Here is a 21,848-nt window from a genome sequence, read left to right as displayed (position 1 = left end):
GATGGATGCGCCGGACTACAGGGGACAGCGGTGACTTCGCTGGCTCCTGTGTCAGGTAAGTGACACATAATGGACTACTATGCGATGCATAGTAGTCTATTATGCTTTACCTTTGCAGGGAATGAAAGAGGAAGTAAACCCATCAGGGTTTACTTCCTCTTTAAAGTGGTTGTAAACCCTTACAAACCACTTTGACCTACAGGTAAGCCTAGATTAAGGCTTACCTGTAGGTCCAAGAAATATCTCCTAAACCTATACGGTTTAGGAGATATTTGCCCGAAGACAGGCACCGCTGTCTACGGCGCATGCGCCGTAGACAGCGGCGCGCAGGCGCACTGAGCGCGGCATTTCCAACAACGGAGCTGCCGCGTGTGTCAGCTCCCGTGCGCATGCGCGGGAGTGACGTCATCGCAGCTTCGCCGAATGACAGCGGCGGAGCTGTGAGACCCCACCGAGAAGATGGATGCGCTGGACTACAGGGGACAGCGGTGACTTCGCTGGCTCCTGTGTCAGGTAGGTGACACATAATGGACTACTATGCAATGCATAGTAGTCCATTATGCTTTATCTTTGCAGGGAATGAAAGAGGAAGTAAACTCTTCAGGGTTTACTTCCTCTTTAAAAAGTAGTAGCCATGTGTCTTTTCCAAAAGCTCATTTATTGGAATGGATAAAATAGTCTCCATAAAAATGGCGGCGGCGCACACACTCTGCGGACACTCTTTCTATTTCCGGTCTCCTCTCTCTAGTGAATCTCGAATTTCCGGCCCAAAGAGCCGCCCAGTGTGTGACAGGCGCGAGCTGTGGGCGGAGCTTGTCCCTCCCTGGACTCAGCTGCCACTTTTCCTCCCGCTTCCAACACGACCATGGACTTCAACGTGAAGAAACTGGCGGCCGATGCCGGCACCTTCCTGAGCCGGGCAGTGCAGGTACGAGGGCGACTGGAACACCGGAGGCCGGCCGCTGGGCTCTATGTACGGCCTAGTGAGCCTGCACGAGTGTGGTGGCCTCAGGCGTCATGTCTGTCTGCTAGTCGTTTTCCTGTTTACCTTCAGAGCCCGACTACATTAAAGGAGACCGTTCACCAGGAGACGTTCCCGGGACTCTGGTGATTGTAGTGCGTTGTCCTCTCTGTGTGACATCATGTGTGCTCTATGGTGACAGAGCCTCCTCTGCTTCCTGTAACTGTCATGTGTCTGAACACTGGGTGTCTATAGCACTATAATACAGGACGTCACTGTCTATGTTTACCTTCCAGGGCCCCCCGTTCGCACAGATGTACCGCCCAGGGCCCCCCCCCCTGTTCGCACAGATGTACCGCCCAGGGCCCCCCCCCCCGTTCGCACAGATGTACCGCCCAGGGCCCCCCCCCCCATCCGCACAGATGTACCGCCCAGGGCCCCCCCCGTCCGCACAGATGTACCGCCCAGGGCCCCCCCCGTCCGCACAGATGTACCGCCCAGGGCCCCCCCCGTCCGCACAGATGTACCGCCCAGGGCCCCCCCCGTCCGCACAGATGTACCGCCCAGGGCCCCCCCCCGTCCGCACAGATGTACCGCCCAGGGCCCCCCCCCCGTCCGCACAGATGTACCGCCCAGGGCCCCCCCCCCCCCATCCGCACAGATGTACCGCCCAGGGCCCCCCCCCCGTCCGCACAGATGTACCGCCCAGGGTCCCCCCCCCCCCGCACAGATGTACCGCCCAGGGTCCCCCCCGTCCGCACAGATGTACCGCCCAGGGTCCCCCCCCCCATCCGCACAGATGTACCGCCCAGGGCCCCCCCCCCCGTCCGCACAGATGTACCGCCCAGGGCCCCCCCCCCCGTCCGCACAGATGTACCGCCCAGGGCCCCCCCCGTCCGCACAGATGTACCGCCCAGGGCCCCCCCCCCCCCCGTCCGCACAGATGTATCGCCCAGGGCCCCCCCCCCCCCGTCCGCACAGATGTATCGCCCAGGGCCCCCCCCCCCGTCCGCACAGATGTATCGCCCAGGGCCCCCCCCCCCGTCCGCACAGATGTATCGCCCAGGGCCCCCCCCCCCCGTCCGCACAGATGTACCGCCCAGGGCCCCCCCCCCCCCGTCCGCACAGATGTACCGCCCAGGGCCCCCCCCCCCCCCCCCGTCCGCACAGATGTACCGCCCAGGCCCCCCCCCCGTCCGCACAGATGTACAGCCCAGGGCCCCCCCCCCGTCCGCACAGATGTACCGCCCAGGGCCCCCCCCCGTCCGCACAGATGTACCGCCCAGGGCCCCCCCCCGTCCGCACAGATGTACCGCCAAGGGCCCCCCCCCCGTCCGCACAGATGTACCGCCCAGGGCCCCCCCCCCCCGTCCGCACAGATGTACCGCCCAGGGCCCCCCCCCCCCCGTCCGCACAGATGTACCGCCCAGGGCCCCCCCCCCCCCCCCCGTCCGCACAGATGTACCGCCCAGGGCCCCCCCCCCCCGTCCGCACAGATGTACCGCCCAGGGCCCCCCCCCCCCCCGTCCGCACAGATGTACCGCCCAGGGCCCCCCCCCGTCCGCACAGATGTACTGCCCAGGGCCCCCCCCCCCCCCCGTCCGCACAGATGTACCGCCCAGGGCCCCCCCCCCCCGTCCGCACAGATGTACCGCCCAGGGCCCCCCCCCCCCCCGTCCGCACAGATGTACCGCCCAGGGCCAAGCCTCTCCCCACCCGGGCGCACAGATGTACCGCCCAGGGCCCCCCCCCCCCCCGTCCGCACAGATGTACCGCCCAGGGCCCCCCCCCCGTCCGCACAGATGTACCGCCCAGGGCCCCCCGTCCCCACAGATGTACCGCCCAGGGCCCCCCCCCCGTCCGCACAGATGTACCGCCCAGGGCCCCCCGTCCGCACAGATGTACCGCCCAGGGCCCCCCGTTCGCACAGATTTGTATTAAAATCAGAATGTGGCTGTGTCCAGGGCCCTAACTTTGGATGTATTTTTTGCTGTATAGATGTAATGTTTGTGCTGATCTTTATCTGCTGCTGCTGTCCAACATGTCAGTATCCAATGGGGTTGATTTGCTAAAGGCAAAAAGACTGTGCACTACACATGTATTTTTGCACCAGTGGTCTTCAAACTGCAGCGTTTGGCTTGCATTTATCTGGCCCTTTGGGCGCTGATTCCCCCCCCCCCCCCCCCCCACTGGACACAAGCAATGAGGGACTATTCCTCCCACTGAAACCAAATGTGGGGCTGGGGAGCTAGTCCTCCCGTTGACAGCGCTGATGGGGTGCTAGTATTCCCAAGCACCAAAAAAATATATTTATATTAGGGATGCACTGAATGGGTTTTTGGGTGCCGAAACCGATACCGAAAATGAAAAATACACTAGGCCGAAACCACACCGATACCGAAAATGACTGTTTTTAAAAATTTTTATACAGGAGGTGGTCAGAGACTGGCGGCATGATAAGAGATAAGTGTGCTGTCCCCAGTGCAGCCAGTGATGCCACGAAGAGAGAGGAGAGCCGCCTCCGCCGTCTGGTTCAATAGAGCGCCGGGAACATCACAGCTTTAATATCAATAGCTGTGTGTTCCCCCGTCGCATACAGCCCCTCCCCCTTGTCCGGGGAACTGTTATAGACAGATTACTCGTCCAGATTGGATGGGTAATCTGTCTATCACAGTTCCCTGGACAAGGGGGAGGGGCTGTATGAGATGGTGCGCGACGGGGGAACACACAGCTATTGAAATTAAAGCTGTGATGTTCCCGGCACTCTATTGACCAGACGGCGGAGGCGGCTCTCCTGCATTATAGATCTCCCATGATGGGTGGCACCAGGGGCGGGGGCGGTGCTCCGCCCCCACCCAGGCCCCGCCCCATTTTCGGCTCAATTATCGGCCGTTTTTTCCTTTCGCCAAATTGCCGAAAAGGGCATTTTCGGCCTAAATGTTTCGGCGGACGAAATTTCGGTGCATCCCTGATTTATATTATATTATATTATGTTTTTTCATGGCTGTGTGAATGGAATTATATGGTCACAGCATAGACTTTCATTTTATAACATCAGCATTATAATAATACAAACAATAGTTTTATTTTTTGACATTCCAATGTAAGATTACTTGACAAATCTTTCACGTTGTGAGTTCTGCCTGTCTGCTGGCCATTTCTTTCCACGACTTCCTGGATTCCCTGCGTGCTTTGCGGCTTCTTCTCTGCTGTTTTTTCTTTCAGTTTCCAAAGACTACATATCCCATGATACCTTGCTGCCTGCAAGCAGTGATTCCTATTCTGACCCCGCCTCTTTAAACTCCTCCTCTGTAGTTCAAAAGGAAGACTCAATTCTGTGACACAGTAGAGCCTACTCACAGGGCATAGTGAATACGTTTGTCACAGAATTTCTGGAAGTAAATGTGTGGGGATCTTCACAAAGTAAGTGTACAAACTTCAAAATTATTCCGATTACTAGGAGTAGGTTGAAAACAATTAAAAAGCAATGTGGAAATGAATATGTGACTTTACACCACTGTGTACGTGTTCTAACCTGGGACAGGGTGCGCATGTGTTGCTTTATCAAAGCATAAGGGAGACTGTATGTAAAGTTGATGTGCGCTGGCCTGGGACGGGGTGCGTATGTGCTGTGCTATAGGTGTGCTGAGAGACCAGGAACTGAGGAAGATTGGCCATGTGACCTCAACAGTTCTTGTGCCTCACCCTTCCTGACCGCAAGTTGGAGCTAGCAACATACAAGTGACAGCAAAGAGATTGAAGGTATATTCTCCAAAAATAGTTGGTGCAAGTTAGAGCTGCCACGGCGAGTCGACGTAATTGATTACGTCGACTACAAAAATACGTTGACGTGCGTGCAGGGCGTCGATGCATCAGTATCTCTCATTATCTCCCCCTCTCCTCTCCCCCCTCCGTGCCGCCGTCCCCCTCTCCTCTCCCCCCTCCGTGCCGCCGTCCCCCTCTCCTCTCCCCCCTCCGTGCCGCCGTCCCCCTCTCCTCTCCCCCTCCGTGCCGCTGTCCCTAGGGGTGCAACAGATCGTTACCGATCGGCGATCCGTTCGGGTCACCCCGCTCGGATCGGCACATGCCGCGACCCGCGTTCTCGGCCTTAGGAAAGGCTGCGGCTTCGGCCTAGCTCCGAAGCGGCCGCCATCTTTCTGCACCCAGGCTGTTTACACTGTGATCGCTCCGACGGAGCGATCACTTGTAAACAAACCGGCGTCATGTCATGATGCCGGTTCCTCTCTCCCCTCTCTGTACTAATCTGTACAGTGGAGGGGAGAGATTGGATGGAATCAGCCATCCCTTCATACCCTGAAGTACCCAGCAATACCCTGCCTGCCCATACTCCGCCATACCCAGCCAAATCTGTCTCCAGTCCCTTTCCCTGTCTCAAATGGGAGATGTCAGAGGTCTGTTAAGACCCCTGATATCTCACCATAGGCCCCCCCACCCCAACAGGGCTGATAAAAAAAAAAATGCAATAAATAGATTTTTTTTTTTTTTTTAATAATAATAATAATAATAAAAAAAAAACACACTGACACTGTCCCCACACACCCTCCAATAATTAGCTAATCAAAAAAAAAAAACACTAGATTAATTAAAAAAAAAAAATCGAATAGTCGTTGACTAATCGAAAAAATAATCGATAGATTAGTCGACAGACAAATTATTCGTTAGTTGCACTTCTAGTGTAACTGATTACTTTAAAAAAAAAAAAAGTGGTAGTAAAGTCTTTTTCCCAAGTGTTCTTCCAGGACAGCCCTTGAGAGATGGAGCTCCTCCCATCGACACAGGAAACACATTGCCACAGTTCAAAAGGCGGTCCCTCAGGTCCCTGGTCAGTCATTTGTGTTTCCTCCGTCGGAGGAACATGTTGCCAGGAACCTGGAGGCCCCTCTCAGGGGCTGCCTGAGAACCTGCAAGCCTAAGGGACCGGGTCCTGGTTTATGGCTGCAGTTTGGGTCCATACCTTTTTTTCTTTGGCTCGGGTACCGTCCAGCTGAACCGGAGCAGACCCGTTACCCTCCTCCTTCCAGTGCCGAGGTGGCCAGGGGCAGAATGACGCCGGTTTCCCCCAGGAGTGGTGAGTGGAACCTTCCATCTTCCCTCCTCGTTGCAGGGGGTCGGAGACGCCGAGCGTTCACTTCCGGCGGAACCGCGTCATCACTGCGTGCCGAGACTTCCGGTTCCGGGTCTCTAAGGGTACAAGGAGGAGAGGGAGAGCCAGCGCTGTGCCTGTAAAGCCCGACCAGCGTCCAGCTATACCGGATTAGCGGCGGGATTCGGAGCGTCAGAGGGGGACCATGGAGGCTATTCCCCAGGATACTCCGGCGGAGACAGGCACCAGCCAAACCCAGGTAGGCTGCTGGGCATGCTATTACTCTGGTGGAGTGGTGGTGTTTGTAGGCTGGGCCCTGTAGTACCCCACGGTGGCGGTTTACTCACAGTGAGGTTGTTTGTTAGTGGTGATTCTAAGAGGGACATGGTTCTGACGCTAAGAAATCCTTTGTCTTCTTATTTTCAGGCTAAAGAGATGCCAAGGGAAGACAAGACAGGCCGCAAAAAGTGTCCTAATTGTGGGAATAGGTTGTCCTCTGGCTCTAACAAAGCCCTATGCAAGCAATGCATTGCAAGCTTGCTTAAATCTGAGGCAGATTCCCCTTTAGCAAAGTTTTTGGGCTCCTTTAAAGAGGAAATGGCGTCGACCTTTAAGTCCCTCCGGGAGTTGATCACTGACGTGGGATCAGCTGCAGCTGCCTCCACGAGTAAAACAACTATAATCTCATCCTCACCATGCCTTACAACACCCAGCTCAGGGGAGCCCCGTATGGTCAGGGAGCCTAGCCCCACGTTGATTAGCCCCGAATCCTCTGACACTGACTCGGGTCAGGAAGAGGATCAAGCAGCATCTAAAGCCTCAAAATATAGATTATCTCTCGAGGAAGTAGATGAGCTAATGGGGGCTATCTATGATACGCTGGAAATTGAGGAGGAAGAAACTCAGTTATCCAGACATGATCAAATGTATGAGGCTCTGGGGAAAAAGAAAGCAAGGGTTTTTCCTATACATAAGGTGCTTTCTGACCTTGTCCTTAAGGAGTGGTCTGAACCAGACAAGAAGGTTTTCTTTCCTAAATCCCTTAAGAGAAGGTTCCCTTTTGATGAGAGCCCAGAGGCGGTCTGGAATAAAAATCCAAAACTAGACGCCCCTCTGTCCAAAATCTCAAAGCAGGCTGATCTGGCCTTTGAGGATATGGGCCACCTGAAAGATCCCATGGACAGGAGAACAGACATTGTCTTAAAGAGGGCCTGGGATGCCTCTATGGCAGGCTTAAAACCAGCTCTAGCCACTTCCTGTGTAGCTAGAAACCTGGAGTTCTGGTTATCGCAACTACAAGAACACTTAAAGGCAGGCACTCCTAGGGGGGAGCTTTTGAAATCTTTCCCTATGCTTTTTAAGGCCACCAGTTTCATCTCTGACGCCTCCACGGACTCCGTTAAATTTACGGCTAAATCTGCAGCACTTTCAGTGGCAGCAAGGAGGTCAGTATGGATGAAAACCTGGGGGGGAGACACGGCGTCTAAAACCCGCCTGTGCAGCGTCCCTTTTACAGGAGACTTAGTCTTCGGGCCTGAATTAGACTCCGCCTTAGAAAGGACGGCGGACAAAAAGAAAACCTTTCCTGCAAAAAAGAAAAATTTTCAAAGAAAAATTTTTCGTCCCTTTAAGGAACCCTCTAAATCAGAGAAGAGTTCAACCCCCAAAAAACATTGGTCGGGACATAAAGGGAAAGGAAAAGGGGGCATACTGTTTAGCCGCCCCAATCAGGATCCCAAACCCCAGTGACGTCAGGGTTCCTGTGGGAGGAAGATTAAGCAAATTTCTTCCTCAATGGGAAGAGACAACCTCGAACGAGTTTGTCTTAAACATAATAAAAAGGGGTCATGCGCTGGAATTTCACAGCAACCCTCCTTCCAAGTTTCTGGTGACAAAGCTTCCAAGTCACTCAGAAAAGGCCAGGGCCTTACCTTTACTAATAGGGGAAATGGTAGATCAAGAAGTATTGACACCAGTCCCTATTCAGGAACAAGGGGACGGTTTTTACTCGCACATCTTTGTGGTAAGAAAACCGTCAGGGAGATTCAGACTAATTATGAACCTCCGTCCACTGAATCGCTCCATCCGTTACAAGAGATTTCGGATGGAGTCCATTTATTCCATAAAGAATCTCCTGCAGAAAGAGACATTTATGGCAACCCTGGACCTAAGGGATGCTTATCTGCACATTCCAATAAGGGAGGAATGCCAGAAATTCCTTCGGATGGCAGTGCAGATAGACACAAAGGTTTACCACTTTCAGTGCAGAGCACTTCCCTTCGGTCTATCATCCTCTCCGAGAATCTTTACCAAGGTTCTCGGAGAGGCTTTAGTTCCTCTGAGGCTTCAATCAGTCTCAATTATCCCCTACCTAGACGATCTGCTCCTAACAGCCCACTCAGAGAGTCGTCTTTCTCAGGACCTAGAATTGACTCAACTCAGTCTGAGTCGATTAGGGTGGATTGTCAGTCAGGAGAAATCCAAGACAACCCCAACACAGGAGATCCTGTATCTGGGGTACTGGATCAAGTCTGTAGATCAGAAAATTATACTGCCGGAAGAAAAGATTTTGAATCTGTGGCAGAGAATATCTTTTCTTCAATGCAGCCCCAAGTGTACGGTGAGGGAAGTAATGTCGGTCTTAGGTCTTATGACGGCAGCCATTCCAGCCGTACAATGGGCCAGGTTCCATCAAAGAGAACTTCAGGGTTTTCTGTTAGAACAATTAAAAGGCAGAGATCTGGAGGAGGAGGTATCGATCCCCTCAAGGGTAAAACGCTCCCTCTGGTGGTGGAAGGACAGGGAGAACCTAAACAAAGGGGTTCATTGGGTCCTTCCTATCACTTCAACACTAACAACGGATGCGAGCAGTTGGGGCTGGGGAGCCCACCTAGGCTCAAGCTGGGTCCAGGACAAGTGGACCCCGGAGGAGAAATGTTTCTCTTCCAATTGGAAAGAACTAACAGCAATCCTGAGAGCTGTTCTAGCTTTCCACCCCGCAATACAGGGTCACCATCTACAGGTCCGTTCAGACAATACGACGGCTGTAGCATACATAAACAAACAAGGAGGAACCAGAAGTCCTCGTTTGATGTTGGTAGCCAGACGCATTCTCCAGTGGGCAGAAGCCAATCTGGAATCCATTTCTGCAGTTCACCTGAAAGGGGAGCTGAACAACAAGGCGGACTTCTTGAGTCGACAGAGGATTTCGAACCAAGAATGGTCCTTACACCCAGAGGCATTCAATCTCATAACAGCTCACTGGGGAGAACCAGAGGTAGACCTTTTTGCGAGCAAGAAAAATGCAAAGGTTCCCAATTTTTTCTCGCTAAACCCAGGAGATCAACCCCTGGCGGTAGATGCCTTGCAAACTCCATGGACTTTCAGTCTGGCGTATGCATTTCCCCCTCTTCATCTCATTCCGAGGGTCCTAGCAAGATTCCTCAAGGAAAAAACCTGTTTGATTCTAGTAGCACCTTTTTGGCCCAGGAGACCGTGGTTCACAACGTTGCTGCAATTGACAGACTGTCCGCCTCTAAGACTTCCCTACAGACAGGACCTCCTGTCGCAGGGACCTCTTTACCATCCGCAGGTCGCCACACTGAAGCTGTCAGCGTGGTTACTGAGGAGGGAATCTTAAGGAGTAAGGGCCTGTCAGACGAGGTAATTGCGACCTTACTACAGAGTCGCAAACCAGTCACGAGAGCTATTTACAAAAAAGTCTGGAAAAAATTCAATAGCTGGCTGAATGGCCGGGACATAAATACGGCTAATATTCTACAGTTTTTACAGGAAGGTGTAAACAAGGGTTTAACCCTAAGTACTATTAAAGTACAGATAGCTGCCTTAAGTGTATACCTAGATGAACGCTTACAGGAAAATCCTTTTGTCGCTAGATTCTGTAAGGCAGTCGCTAGACGCAAGCCAGTCAGAATCACAAAAGTCCCATCCTGGGATTTAGCAGTTGTGCTAAAAGCTTTCTTGGGGTCACCCTTTGAGCCTATCTCAGAGGCCTCCCTAAGGCTTATTACCTTTAAGACAGTTCTCCTGGTGGCAATCACTTCAGCCCGTAGGGTCAGTGAAATCCAAGCACTTTCCATCAGGGAACCATTCCTACAGATCCTAGAAGACAGAGTCATTCTAAAGACAGACCCTGGGTTCTTACCAAAGGTAGCATCTAGCTTCCATAGGTCCCAAGATATTGTCCTCCCTTCATTTTGTCAAAATGCAGCAAATGAGAAAGAGGAACGTTTTCATTTATTGGATGTGAGGAGGTGTATTCTAGAATATCTTAAAATAACAAATCCATTCAGAATCTCAGACTCCCTTTTTGTCCTTTTTTCCGGACAGCGTAGGGGACAGAAAGCTTCAAAAGTAACCATAGCTAGATGGATTAGGCTAGCTATAGCAGAGGGGTATAAGGCCTTGAATAGAGATCCTCCTGAGGGTGTTAAAGCTCACTCAACAAGAGCGTTGTCTGCATCCTGGGCAGAAAGAGCTGGTGCCACCCCGGAGCAGGTATGTAAAGCAGCCACATGGTCAAGCTTTTCCACCTTTACAAGGCATTACCGACTGGACTTAATGTCTAGTCAGGATCAGGCCTTTGGGAGGAAAGTACTCCAGGCCGTGGTCCCCCCCTAATCTGGTAAGTACTTGGGGATCCTCTCAAGGGCTGTCCTGGAAGAACACTTGGGAAAACTGGAGTTAGTACTTACCGGTAACTCCTTTTCCGGTGGTCTTCCAGGACAGCACGATCCCACCCTTTATTTGATTGTAGTGATGTACTAATGTTATTACCTGTTATGGTTTATATGTTTTTCAGTTCCATCCTTCGGTTCTTGGTGAATGACTGACCAGGGACCTGAGGGACCGCCTTTTGAACTGTGGCAATGTGTTTCCTGTGTCGATGGGAGGAGCTCCATCTCTCAAGGGCTGTCCTGGAAGACCACCGGAAAAGGAGTTACCGGTAAGTACTAACTCCAGTTTTTTTTTTTTTTTTTTTTACTTGTACCTACAGGCAAGCCTATAATACGGCTTGCATATAGGTAAAGTGAATATTTCCTAAACTTGCAATGTTTAGAAGATATTCACACTGCATGCGGCCAGTGACGTCACCAGCTATGCGCTCTGAAGGGACAGCATACCCATACTGTCCTTTCAGAGCTCCATTGCCACAGCTGTGACTCCCCTGCGCATGCACACAGACAGAGCACTCAAACCTGGAAGTAAGACTAGAAAGTAAGACATAGAATGCATTAAGGTGAAAAAAACATTTACCTTTACAACCCCTTTTAAATACCTGAAAGTTACACATGGTAATAACCCAATTTTATTTATTTTTTTAACCATATAGTTGCAATTGAGGTCTCTAATCCCCTCCACCAGTCCTCCTCCTGGATAATGCTACTGATGGTGGAAGGAGTTTTGCAGAGTCGGTATGTCATTTCCTTCCGCTGTGCTAGTAGCTGCATCTCCCAAAGGGAACTACAGTTCCCATGACTCCTTGTGCCTCTATCGTGCACTGTGTACGCCCACCCATCTGCCAATCAATAGCTTGGTGTGTGCTATGTAAAACAGTGCAAGTCAGTACAAGGTATGTGACTTTGCTAGTGCTGCTGCAGCAATGCTCTCAGAGAAAGATGGAATAGTTGTCACTGGTACTTATGTTTTTTTAATGTCAATTTTTATTGGTATTTGACCTATTTTTTTTTTTTTTTAAAGGTTTAAATATGTTTTATGTATTTTTTAAACAGAGAGCCAGGTGGAGGGGAGGACGCAGCCAGGTTCAGGCTGCTAATGGGTGCAAGGAAAGTGACACTACATTCGGGAGTAGGCACCCTGAGAGGACACACATTTGGGTTGTGTATTTGGGTTTTTTAACTGTGTATATCTGTTTTTACATTAAAAAAAAAAATATATATTTTGTAATATGTTATCAGTTTTTTTTTTTTGCCCGCATTTAAGTTTGCACACAGATTTTTCTATTAACCACTTAAGCCCCGGACCATTGTGCAGTCCAAAAACCAGACCACTTTTTGCGATTCGACACTGCTTCACTTTAACTGACAATTGCACGGTTGCGCGACGTGTCTCCCAAACAAAATTGATGTGTTTTTTTTTTTTTTCCCCACAAATAGCGCTTTCTTTTGGTGGTATTTGATTACCCCTGCGTTTTTTTTTTTTTTTTTTTTTTTTTTTTTTTTTTTTTTTTTTGCGCTATAAACAAAAAAAGCAACAATTTTGAAAACAGCATTATTTTTTTTTATATTTTGCTATAATAAATATCCCCCAAAAATATATGTAAAAAAAAAAATTTCTTTCCTCAGTTTAGGCCGATATGTATTCTACATATTTTTGGTAAAAAAATCGCAATAAGCAATTGATTGGTTTGCACAAAAATTATAGCGTTTACAAAATAGGGGATAGTTTTATGGCATTTTTATAAATTTAATTTTTTAGATTTTTTTTTTTACTAGTAATGGCGGCGATCATCAATTTGATTTATTTTTATTGTGACTGCGACATTTTGACGGACAGATTGGCCGTTTTTGATACATTTTTGGGACCATTGTCATTTATACAGCAATCGATGCTATACAAATGCACTGATTCCTGTGTAAATGACTAGAGGTTGACCGATATGGGATTTTCTCTGGCCGATGCTGATATTTAGAAATCATGGCGGCCGATGGCCGATATATGATGCCGATTTTTATTTTTATTTTTTTTTTATTTATTTTTTTTTTTGGGCCGATATGTTAGGCCGATTTTATTTTTATTTTTTATCCCCCTTCATCTCATAAAACCTAACAGACACCTTTCCCACTGGGGCGTTTTTTAGGTGCTTTTGGGCAAAAAATAGCGCCTGTAAAGTGCCTGCAAAACGGCTCCCCTGCAGTCTGTGTGAAAGACAGAGTGCTTTCACACTGAGGCGATGCAAGCAGCACGTTTGGAGTGGTGTATACCGCTTCTCCACCACTCCTGCCTATTGATATTAATGGGCACCACTGCCCAAGCGCATGCAATGCGATTTGGCAGCGGTGCTTCACGGGCGCATTTAACCTCTTCTTCGGCCGCTAGCTAGGATTATATGCGCCCCACTAGCAGCTGAATAGCACCGCTAAAATGATGGTAAAGCACTGCTAAAACTAGCAACATTTTACCATCAAGCAGCCTATAAAATAAAAACAAGTACTCAAAACTTTTGGACGAAAAAATAAATAAATGGACTAACTTTACGGTTTCCCCCCCCCCCCCAAAAAAATGCATTTGAAAGACCTCTGCGCAAATGGCGTGTGACATAAAATGTTGCAACAACCGCTATTTTATTCCCTAGGATCTGTGCTAAAAAAAATATATACTTTTTGGCCGGTCTAAGTGATTTTCTGGCAGAAAATACAGGACTTTTACTTGTAAGCAACAAGTGTCAGAAAAGATTTAGTCTTTAAAGAGGAAGTAAACCCTGATGAGTTTACTTCCTCTTTTTTTCCCTGCAAAGGTAAAGCATAATGGACTACTATGCATTGCATAGTAGCCCATTATGTGTCACTTACCTGACACAGGAGCCAGCGAAGTCGCCGCTGTCCCCTGTAGTCCGCCGCATCCATCTTGCTGGTGGCATCTCGCAGCTCCGCCGCTGTCATTCGGCGAAGCTGCGATGACGTCACTCCCGCGCATGTGCACGGGAGTCGACAAATGCGGCAGCTCCATTCTTGGAACTGCCGCGCTCAGTGCGCCGCTGTCTACGGCGCATGCGCTGTAGACAGCGGTGCCCGTTTTTGGGCAAATATCTCCTAAACCATATAGGTTTAGGAGATATTGCTTGGACCTACAGGTAAGCCTTAATCTAGGCTTACCTGTAGGTCAAAGTGGTTTGTAAGGGTTTACAACCACTTTAAATGGTTAAACTGAGAACTCTACACACTGAGATGATTTCATTCATTCAAGTGTAAACGTATCTTTCTGTTCTTTTCTTGGCAGACTGCCCAGAGAGGAGGAAAGAAGTTTCTATAAAGACTCAGGCAACTTACACTGACTTCTATTACAGAAGTCATTTCCAAGCCCCGCTGTTCTAAATCGGCCTTTTTATCAGCTCAATCGGCCGATGCCGATTAATTAAAAAACTGCAAATATCGGCCGATATATCGGTCGACCTCTATAAATGACACTGGCAGTGAAGGGGTTAACCACTGTGTCAGTGTAGGAGTTAAGTGTGACTTATGGGTGTGTTTCTAACTGTGGAGGGGGGGGGGGCGGGGGTATGGCTGTCTGACACGTGACTGATCTCTGCTCCGATCACACAGAGCTGAGATCAGTGACACTGTCACTAGGCAGAACAGGGAGATGCTTGTTTACTTTAACACCCCCCTTCTTCCTCCCCGTGAGGCGATCGCGGGTTTCCCCATGACGATCAAGTCCACAGGACCCGCGATCGGACTCATGGAGGTTCCAAACGGCGCGCACACGATGGTACAGTGCCGGTTGCCATGTGGTTAATCTGTGCTTCCTGCTGCCTGTTCTCCTCTAATAAGCTCAAACTGTCAGAAGAAAAGACAAGCCTGCATAGGTGGGACATAGGCAGGAGTGGGCGGTGCTTCATGGGCAGATCGTGAGGGGGAGTGGGTGGAGCCTCGTTTGCCAGAAGTTTTCATAGACTGGAGGAGCACCTCCCACAGTGATGCGATGACGGCACACTGCAGTCTCTGAAGAGCAGCACCACGCAAACAGGGACAATGGAGGCATTTACAAACAGAGGAAGCACCGTTGTCTCCTCATCAGAGGAACTGAACATGAGAGCTTTCAGTTTAACCACTTAAGGACCGCCTCATGTAAATATACGTTTTTTTGAAGAGGGATATCTCGGTAACGGCAGCAGCTGCTGCCACAACTGAGGTATCCCTCTTTACAGGAGGCGGTCCTGTGTATGATAACTGTGATCTCCACGGCTGGTTCGCCGAGAGATCACAGTTATCGGCGGTGGGAGAGGTGCCACCCCCCCCCTTCCACCGCTTACCGGAAGCGTCGGTAGCGGTGGAGGCGATCGGGTCCTGTCGATGGCCGGGTATGGAGACGAGTGAGGCTAAGATGGCCCCCACTCGTCTCTAAACCATAGGAGGGCGGAAGCGACGTCAAAACGTCACTTCCGCCCATACCTCTTAAAGGTATATTTTTTTTTTCAATGTCATTTTTTAAAATTACTTTTTTTTGGGATTTAAGTCCAAATATGAGATCTGAGGACTTTTTGACCCCAGATCTCATATTTAAGAGGACCTGTCATGCTTTTTTTCTATTACAAGGGATGTTTACATTCCTTGTAATAGGAATAAAAGTGATCCATTCATTTTTTTTATTTTTATTTTAAAATGTAAAAATAAATCAAGTAAAATAAATAAGAAAAAAAAAAATGTAACACCCCCTGTCCCGACGAGCTTGCGCACAGAAGCGAACGCATACGTGAGTAGCGCCCGCGTATGAAAATGGCGGGCAAACCACACATGTGAGGTATCGCCGCGATCGGTAGAGCGAGAGCAATAATTCTAGCCCTAGACCTCCTCTGAATTTTTTAAATGTCGCTTATGGAGATTTTTGAGGGTAAAGGTTTGACGCCATTCCACGAACGGGTGCAATTTTGAAGCGTGACATGTTGGGTATCAATTTACTCGGCGTAACATTATCTTTCACAATTTAAAAAAAAGTTGGGCTAATTTTACTGTTTGTCTTATTTTTTTTTATTCAAAAAAGTGAATTTTTTCCAAAAAAAAGAGCGCTTGTAAGATCGCTGCGCAAATACGATGTGGAAAAAAATATTGCAATGACCGCCATTTTATTCTCTAGGGTGTTAGAACAAAAAATGTATATAATGTTTGGGGGTTCCAAGTAATTTTCTAGCAAAAAAAAAAAGTTTTAAACATGTAAACGCCAAATCTGAAAAAGAGGCCTGGTCCTTAAGTGGTTAACAGACTGTATAGTTACATCACATATTGATTTTCATTTTGACCATAGTTCTACTTTAACCACTTGCCGACCGCCGCACGACGATATACGTCGGCAGAATGGCACGGGCAGGCATATGGGCGTATATATAAGTCCCTGCCTGCCCGCGGGTGGGGGGCCCGATCGGGCCCCCCCCGGTGCCTGCGGCGGTCGGCATTCCTTCGAGAGCGATCCGGGACGAGGGGACGGCCATTCATTCATGGCCACCCCCTCGCGATCGCTCCCGACGAATAGGAATCCCCCGTGACATCACTTCCTCTCCTGTAATGTAAACACAGGAGAGGAAGTGATGTATTCTCTCCTCCGTGTCGGTATTTTTCGTTCCGACACGGAGGAGAGCGGATCGGTGAGTTGCACCAACACTCTACACACACAGTAGAACATGCCAGGCACACTCACACCCCCCCTTTACCCCCCGATCACCCCCCCAATTACCCCTGCCCCCCAGTCACAGTGACACCAATGTCATTTTTTTTTTTTTTGCATTGGTGTCATTTGTGACTGTAATAACTGTTAGGGCAGTTAGGGTTAGCCCCCTTTAGTTCTAATGTACCCCCCTAACCCCCCCAATAAAGGTTTAACCCCGTGATCACCCCCCGTCGCCAGTGTCACTAAGGCTGGGTTCACATTGCAGCGGTTTATGAGAACGAATGTGATTCGCACCGCACTGCAGTGCAAATCGCATCCGATCTCTGTGCGATTCGAGTTCAGCCATTCGCCGCACCCGCCACACCCGCCGCAAATTCGCACGGGACCCTTTTTTTGGCCCGCAGCAGAATCGGATCGCATGGGTGTTCACACCATGCGATCCGAGTTTGCAGATCGCACTGCGATATGCGAACTGATCTGGGGGTGTCAGTAACATTTCACTGACACTCCCAGCAGTTCGCATAGGGCAGTGTGAACTGCCGCCGGGAGGCATGCGATGCGGGAACCTGCCGCGCATTCGTGGCGTTCCCGCATCGCTCCAGTGTGAACCCAGCCTAATAAGCGATCGTTTTTCTGATCGCTGTATTAGTGTCACAGGTGACGCTAGTTAGGCAGGTAGGTATTTAGGTTCGCCGCAGCTTTTTATAGCGCCAGGGACCCCCATATACTACCGCATAAAGCCCCCTGATTGCCCCCTAGTTAACCCTTTCACCAGTGATCACCATATAACTGTTACAGGTGACGCTGGTTGGTTAGTTATTTTTTTATAGTTTCAGGGCACCCGCCATTTATTACCTAGTCTCACTAGTGTACCCCTAAATTTAGGGGTGTCTACTTTCCAAAATGGGGTCATTTGGGGGGGGTTTGTGCCATCTTGGCATTTTATGGCCTTCAAAACTGTAACGCCCTTAGAAAGCCTGAAGGCGGTGCTTGGTTTTCGGGGCCCCGTACGCGGCTAGGCTCCCAAAAAGTCCCACATATGTGGTATCCCCGTACTCAGGAGAAGCAGCAGAATTTATTTTGGGGTGTCATTTCACATATGCCCATGGCATGCGTGAGCAATATATCATTTAGTGACAACTTTGTGAAAAAAAAAAAAAAAAAGTTTGTAATTTTCCCGCAACTTGTGGCAAAATATAAAATATTCCATGGACTCAACATGCCTCTCAGCAAATAGCTTGGGGTGTCTACTTTCTAAAATGGGGTAATTTGTGGGGGTTTTGTGCCATCTTGGCATTTTATGGCCTTCAAAACTGTAATAGGTAGTGAGAAGTGAACTCAAAAATTTACGCCCTTAGAAAGCCTGAAGGCGGTGCTTGGTTTTCGGGGCCCCGTACGCGGCTAGGCTCCCAAAAAGTCCCACATATGTGGTATCCCCGTACTCAGGAGAAGCAGCAGAATTTATTTTGGGGTGTCATTTCACATACGCCCATAGCATGTGTGAGCAATATATCATTTAGTGACAACTTTGTGTAAAAAATATTTTTTTTTTGTCATTATTCAATCGCTTGAGGCAAAAAAATAAAATATTCAATGGGCTCAACATGCCTCTTATCAATTTCCTTAGGGGGTCTACTTTCCAAAATGGGGTCATTTGGGGGGGTTTTGTACTGCCCTTCCATTTTAGCACCTCAAGAAATGAGATAGGCAGTCGTAAACTAAAAGCTGCGTAAATTCCAGAAAACGTACCTTAGTTTGTAGATGTGACAACTTTTGCGCAAACCAATAAATATACAATTATTGACTTTTTTTTTTACCAAAGACATGTGGCTGAATACATTTTGGCCTAAATGTATGACTAAAATTGAGTTTATTGGATTTTTCTAATAACAAAAAGTAGAAAATATCATTTTTTTCAAAATTTGCGGTCTTTTTACGTTTATATCGCAAAAAATAAAAATCGCAGAGGCAATCAAATACCATCAAAAGAAAGCTCTATTTGTGGGAAGAAAAGGACGCAAATTTTGTTTGGGTACAACATTGCATGACCGCGCAATTACCAGTTAAAGCAGCACAGTGCCAAAGTGTAAAAAGACCTCTGGTCATTTACCAGCAAAATGGTCCGGTCTGAAAGTGGTTAAGGTTGATCCTTTTTTTTTTTTTTTTTTTTTCTTTCCCCCCCATCTGCATCTCATGACTGCAAAACAAGATTACCATTATTTATATCCATGCCTTTTTAAAAGAGAAGTATGGGGTGGGTGTGTGTATAATGTGTGTGTTTGTTTACCTAGGTGGATGCAGCATTGGTCTGATGCTGCATCTGACCCCCGGTGCCTCTACACTGATAACCGAGCGGTCGAATACTGCCGATCCCTCTGGTTTTAAGAGCTCGCTGAGCAGAGAGCTGCAGACTATCAGTCACAACTCTATGCTCTTCACCCTCCATGCTCACTGGAGTGCTGAGCTGTGGAGCGGGGCGTCTCAGCCTCTCAGCGGTTCGCTGAGACGGGTGTCAGCCCAGGCACCTGATGGATCCAGACTTTGTAGCGATGACATGGTGCTTGGACTGATATCCATGACATAAGCAAAGAGCGGACTTCAGCCTGCTCTGGTAAAAAAGGGTCACAGGAGTGCAAAACAAATTGCACTCCTGTGATCCATAGGTTCATATGGAATGTATAGAGTGCATTAAGGTGAAAAACCATGAGGGTTTACAAACCCTTTAACCACTTCCCACCCAGCCAATGTACATATACGGCTGGGTGAGCGCTCTCTCCTGAGTGGACGTTCAGGAAGGTCCAGAAAGAGGGGGATTGCGCGCATGCCCGCACAGCGGCGCGATCCTAATGCATTTGTTTCACCCAGACACGGCGCATCTCCGATCGCCAGGAGGGCTCTGTGATTGGCCCTCCTGATCACATGACTGCCTTGTCCAATCACAGCCGTCATGTGATGTAAACACTGAGCCGGTTACTAGGCAATCGGCTCTCCTCTCCTCACACGGAAGTTGTCGGTAAGGAGAAGAGAACAGATCGCTGCAGTCGGCTGGTGATCAGTGAATATGTGCTGTTTTTTACAGCTTTTTACTCACTGATCACCAACCTAGTGTAAACACACGTCACCACACAGTGTAAACACAATGTCCCCAAATAATAAAAACACATGTCCCCCACATATGTCCCACTAAAATCACATGTCCCAATGATTATCTGCACACACATGTCCATGATCATCTGTACATGATCATTTGTGTACATATGTCCGTGATCACACAAACCAATTATTATACACTTAAAGTGGTTGTAAACCCTTACAAACCACTTTGACCTACAGGTAAGCCTAGATTAACCACTTTCAGACCGGACCATTTTGCTGGTCAATGACCAGAGGTCTTTTTACAATTTGGCACTGCGCTGCTTTAACTGGTATTTGCGCAGTCATGCAATGTTGTACCCAAACAAAATTTGCGTTCTTTTTTTCCCACAAATAGAGCTTTCTTTTAAAGGTATTTGACTGACTCTGCGATTATTATTTTTTGCGATATAAACGTAAAAAGACCGCAAATTTTGAAAAAAAATGATATTTTCTACTTTTTGTTATTAGAAAAATCCAATAAACTCAATTTTAGTCATACATTTAGGCCAAAATGTATTCAGCCACATGTCTTTGGTAAAAAAAAAGTCAATAACTGTATATTTATTGGTTTGCGCAAAAGTTGTCACATCTACAAACTAAGGTACATTTTCTGGAATTTACACAGCTTTTAGTTTGACTGCCTATCTCATTTCTTGAGGTGCTAAAATGGCAGGGCAGTACAAACCCCCCCCCAAATGACCCCATTTTGGAAAGTAGACACCCCAAGCTATTTGCAGAGAGGCATGGTGAGTATTTTGCAGCTCTCATTTGTTTTTGAAAATGAAGAAAAAAAAAATGTATATTTTTTTTTTTTTCTTTTTTTTCAATTTTCAAAACTTTGTGACAAAAATGAAGGTCTGCAAAATACTCACCATACCTCTCGGCAAATAGCTTGGGGTGTCTCCTTTCCAAAATGGGGTCACTTGGGGGGATTTTGTGCTATCTGGGCATTCCATGGCCTCCGAAACTGTGATAGGCAGTGAGGAATGAAATCAAAAATTTACACCCTTAGAAAGCCTGAAGGTGGTGCTTGGATTTTGGGGTACCGTACGCGGTTAGGCTCCCAAAAGGTCTCACACTTGTGGTATCCCCGTACTCAGGAGAAGCAACAGAATGTATTTTGGGGTGTAATTTTACATATAACCATGGCATGTTTGAGCAATATATCATTTAATGACAACTTTGTGCAAAAATAAATAAATAATAATAATGTCTTTTTTCCACAACTTTTGTCAAAATATAAAATATTCCATGGACTCGACATGCCTCTCAGCAAATAGCTTGGGGTGTCTACTTTCTAAAATGGGGTCATTTGGGGGGGTTTTGAACTGTCCTGGCATTTTATGCACAACATTTAGAAGCTTATGTCACACATCACCCACTCTTCTAACCACTTGAAGAAAAAGCCCTTTCTGACACTTTTTGTTTACATGAAAAAAAATTTTTTTGCAAGAAAATTACTTTGAACCCCCAAACATGAAGTGTTTTTTTTAAAGCAAAAGCCCTAACGATTAAAATGGTGGGTGTTTCATTTTTTTTTTTTCACACGGTATTTGCGCAGCGATTTTTCAAACGCATTTTTTGGGGAAAAACACACTTTTTTTTATTTTAATGCACTAAAAATCACTATATTGCCCAAATGTTTGATGAAATAAAAAATATGATCTTAGGCCGAGTACATGGATACCAAACACGACATGCTTTAAAATTGCGCAGAAACGTGCAGCGGCGACAAACTACGTACATTTTTAAAAGCCTTTAAATGCCTTTACAGGTGACCACTTTAGATTTACGGAGGAGGTCTACTGCTAAAATTAGGACCTTCGTGGTGATACCTCACATGCATGGTGCAATTGCTGTTTACATATGACACCAGACCAACGCTTGCGTTCGACGTTGCGCCTTAGCAGGAGGGGACAGGGGTGTTTTTTGTTTTTTTTTTTGTTTTGTTTTTGCTTTTTTATTTTATTTTTAAACTGTTTCTTTCATTTATATATTTTTTTTATGATTTTTATTGTTATCTCAGGGAATGTAAATATCCCCTATGATTGCAATAGGTAGTGACAGGTACTCCTTTTTTTTTTTTTTTGAAAAAATTAGGGTCTATCAGACCCTAGATCTCTCCTCTGTCCTCAAAGCATCTGACCACACCAAGATCGGTGTGATAAAATGCTTTCCCAATGGCGCTGTTTACATCCCGCAAAATCTAAGTCGTGAAATGCTCGTAGCTTCCGGTGTCTTAGGCCATAGAGATGATTGGAGCCATTCTGGTCTCTGATCAGCTCT

At 47.8% G+C, this 21,848-nt stretch overlaps 1 protein-coding gene across 4 annotated transcripts in view; it reads left to right on the top strand.

Moving 5' to 3' along the window:
- The first annotated feature begins 775 nt into the window (after window positions 1–775).
- SH3GLB1 (SH3 domain containing GRB2 like, endophilin B1) overlaps window positions 776–21,848 on the top strand; it is a 91,965-nt gene continuing 70,892 nt past the window's right edge. For all 4 annotated transcript variants that reach the window (XM_077452970.1, XM_077452969.1, XM_077452967.1 and 1 more), the window contains exon 1: window positions 776–928. In XM_077452970.1, the coding sequence (XP_077309096.1) occupies window positions 866–928 (63 nt within the window). In that variant the 5' untranslated portion in view covers window positions 776–865. The remainder of the gene's footprint in view (window positions 929–21,848) is intronic.

Source organism: Lithobates pipiens, unplaced genomic scaffold (genome assembly GCF_037356315.1).
Source record: "Lithobates pipiens isolate NorthernLeopardFrog02 unplaced genomic scaffold, aLitPip1_a1.2 Scaffold_23, whole genome shotgun sequence".
NCBI classification, from domain to species: domain Eukaryota; kingdom Metazoa; phylum Chordata; class Amphibia; order Anura; family Ranidae; genus Lithobates; species Lithobates pipiens.
The sequence above is the reverse complement of the archived record's forward strand: the minus strand, read 5'-3'. Positions and strand labels throughout refer to the sequence as shown.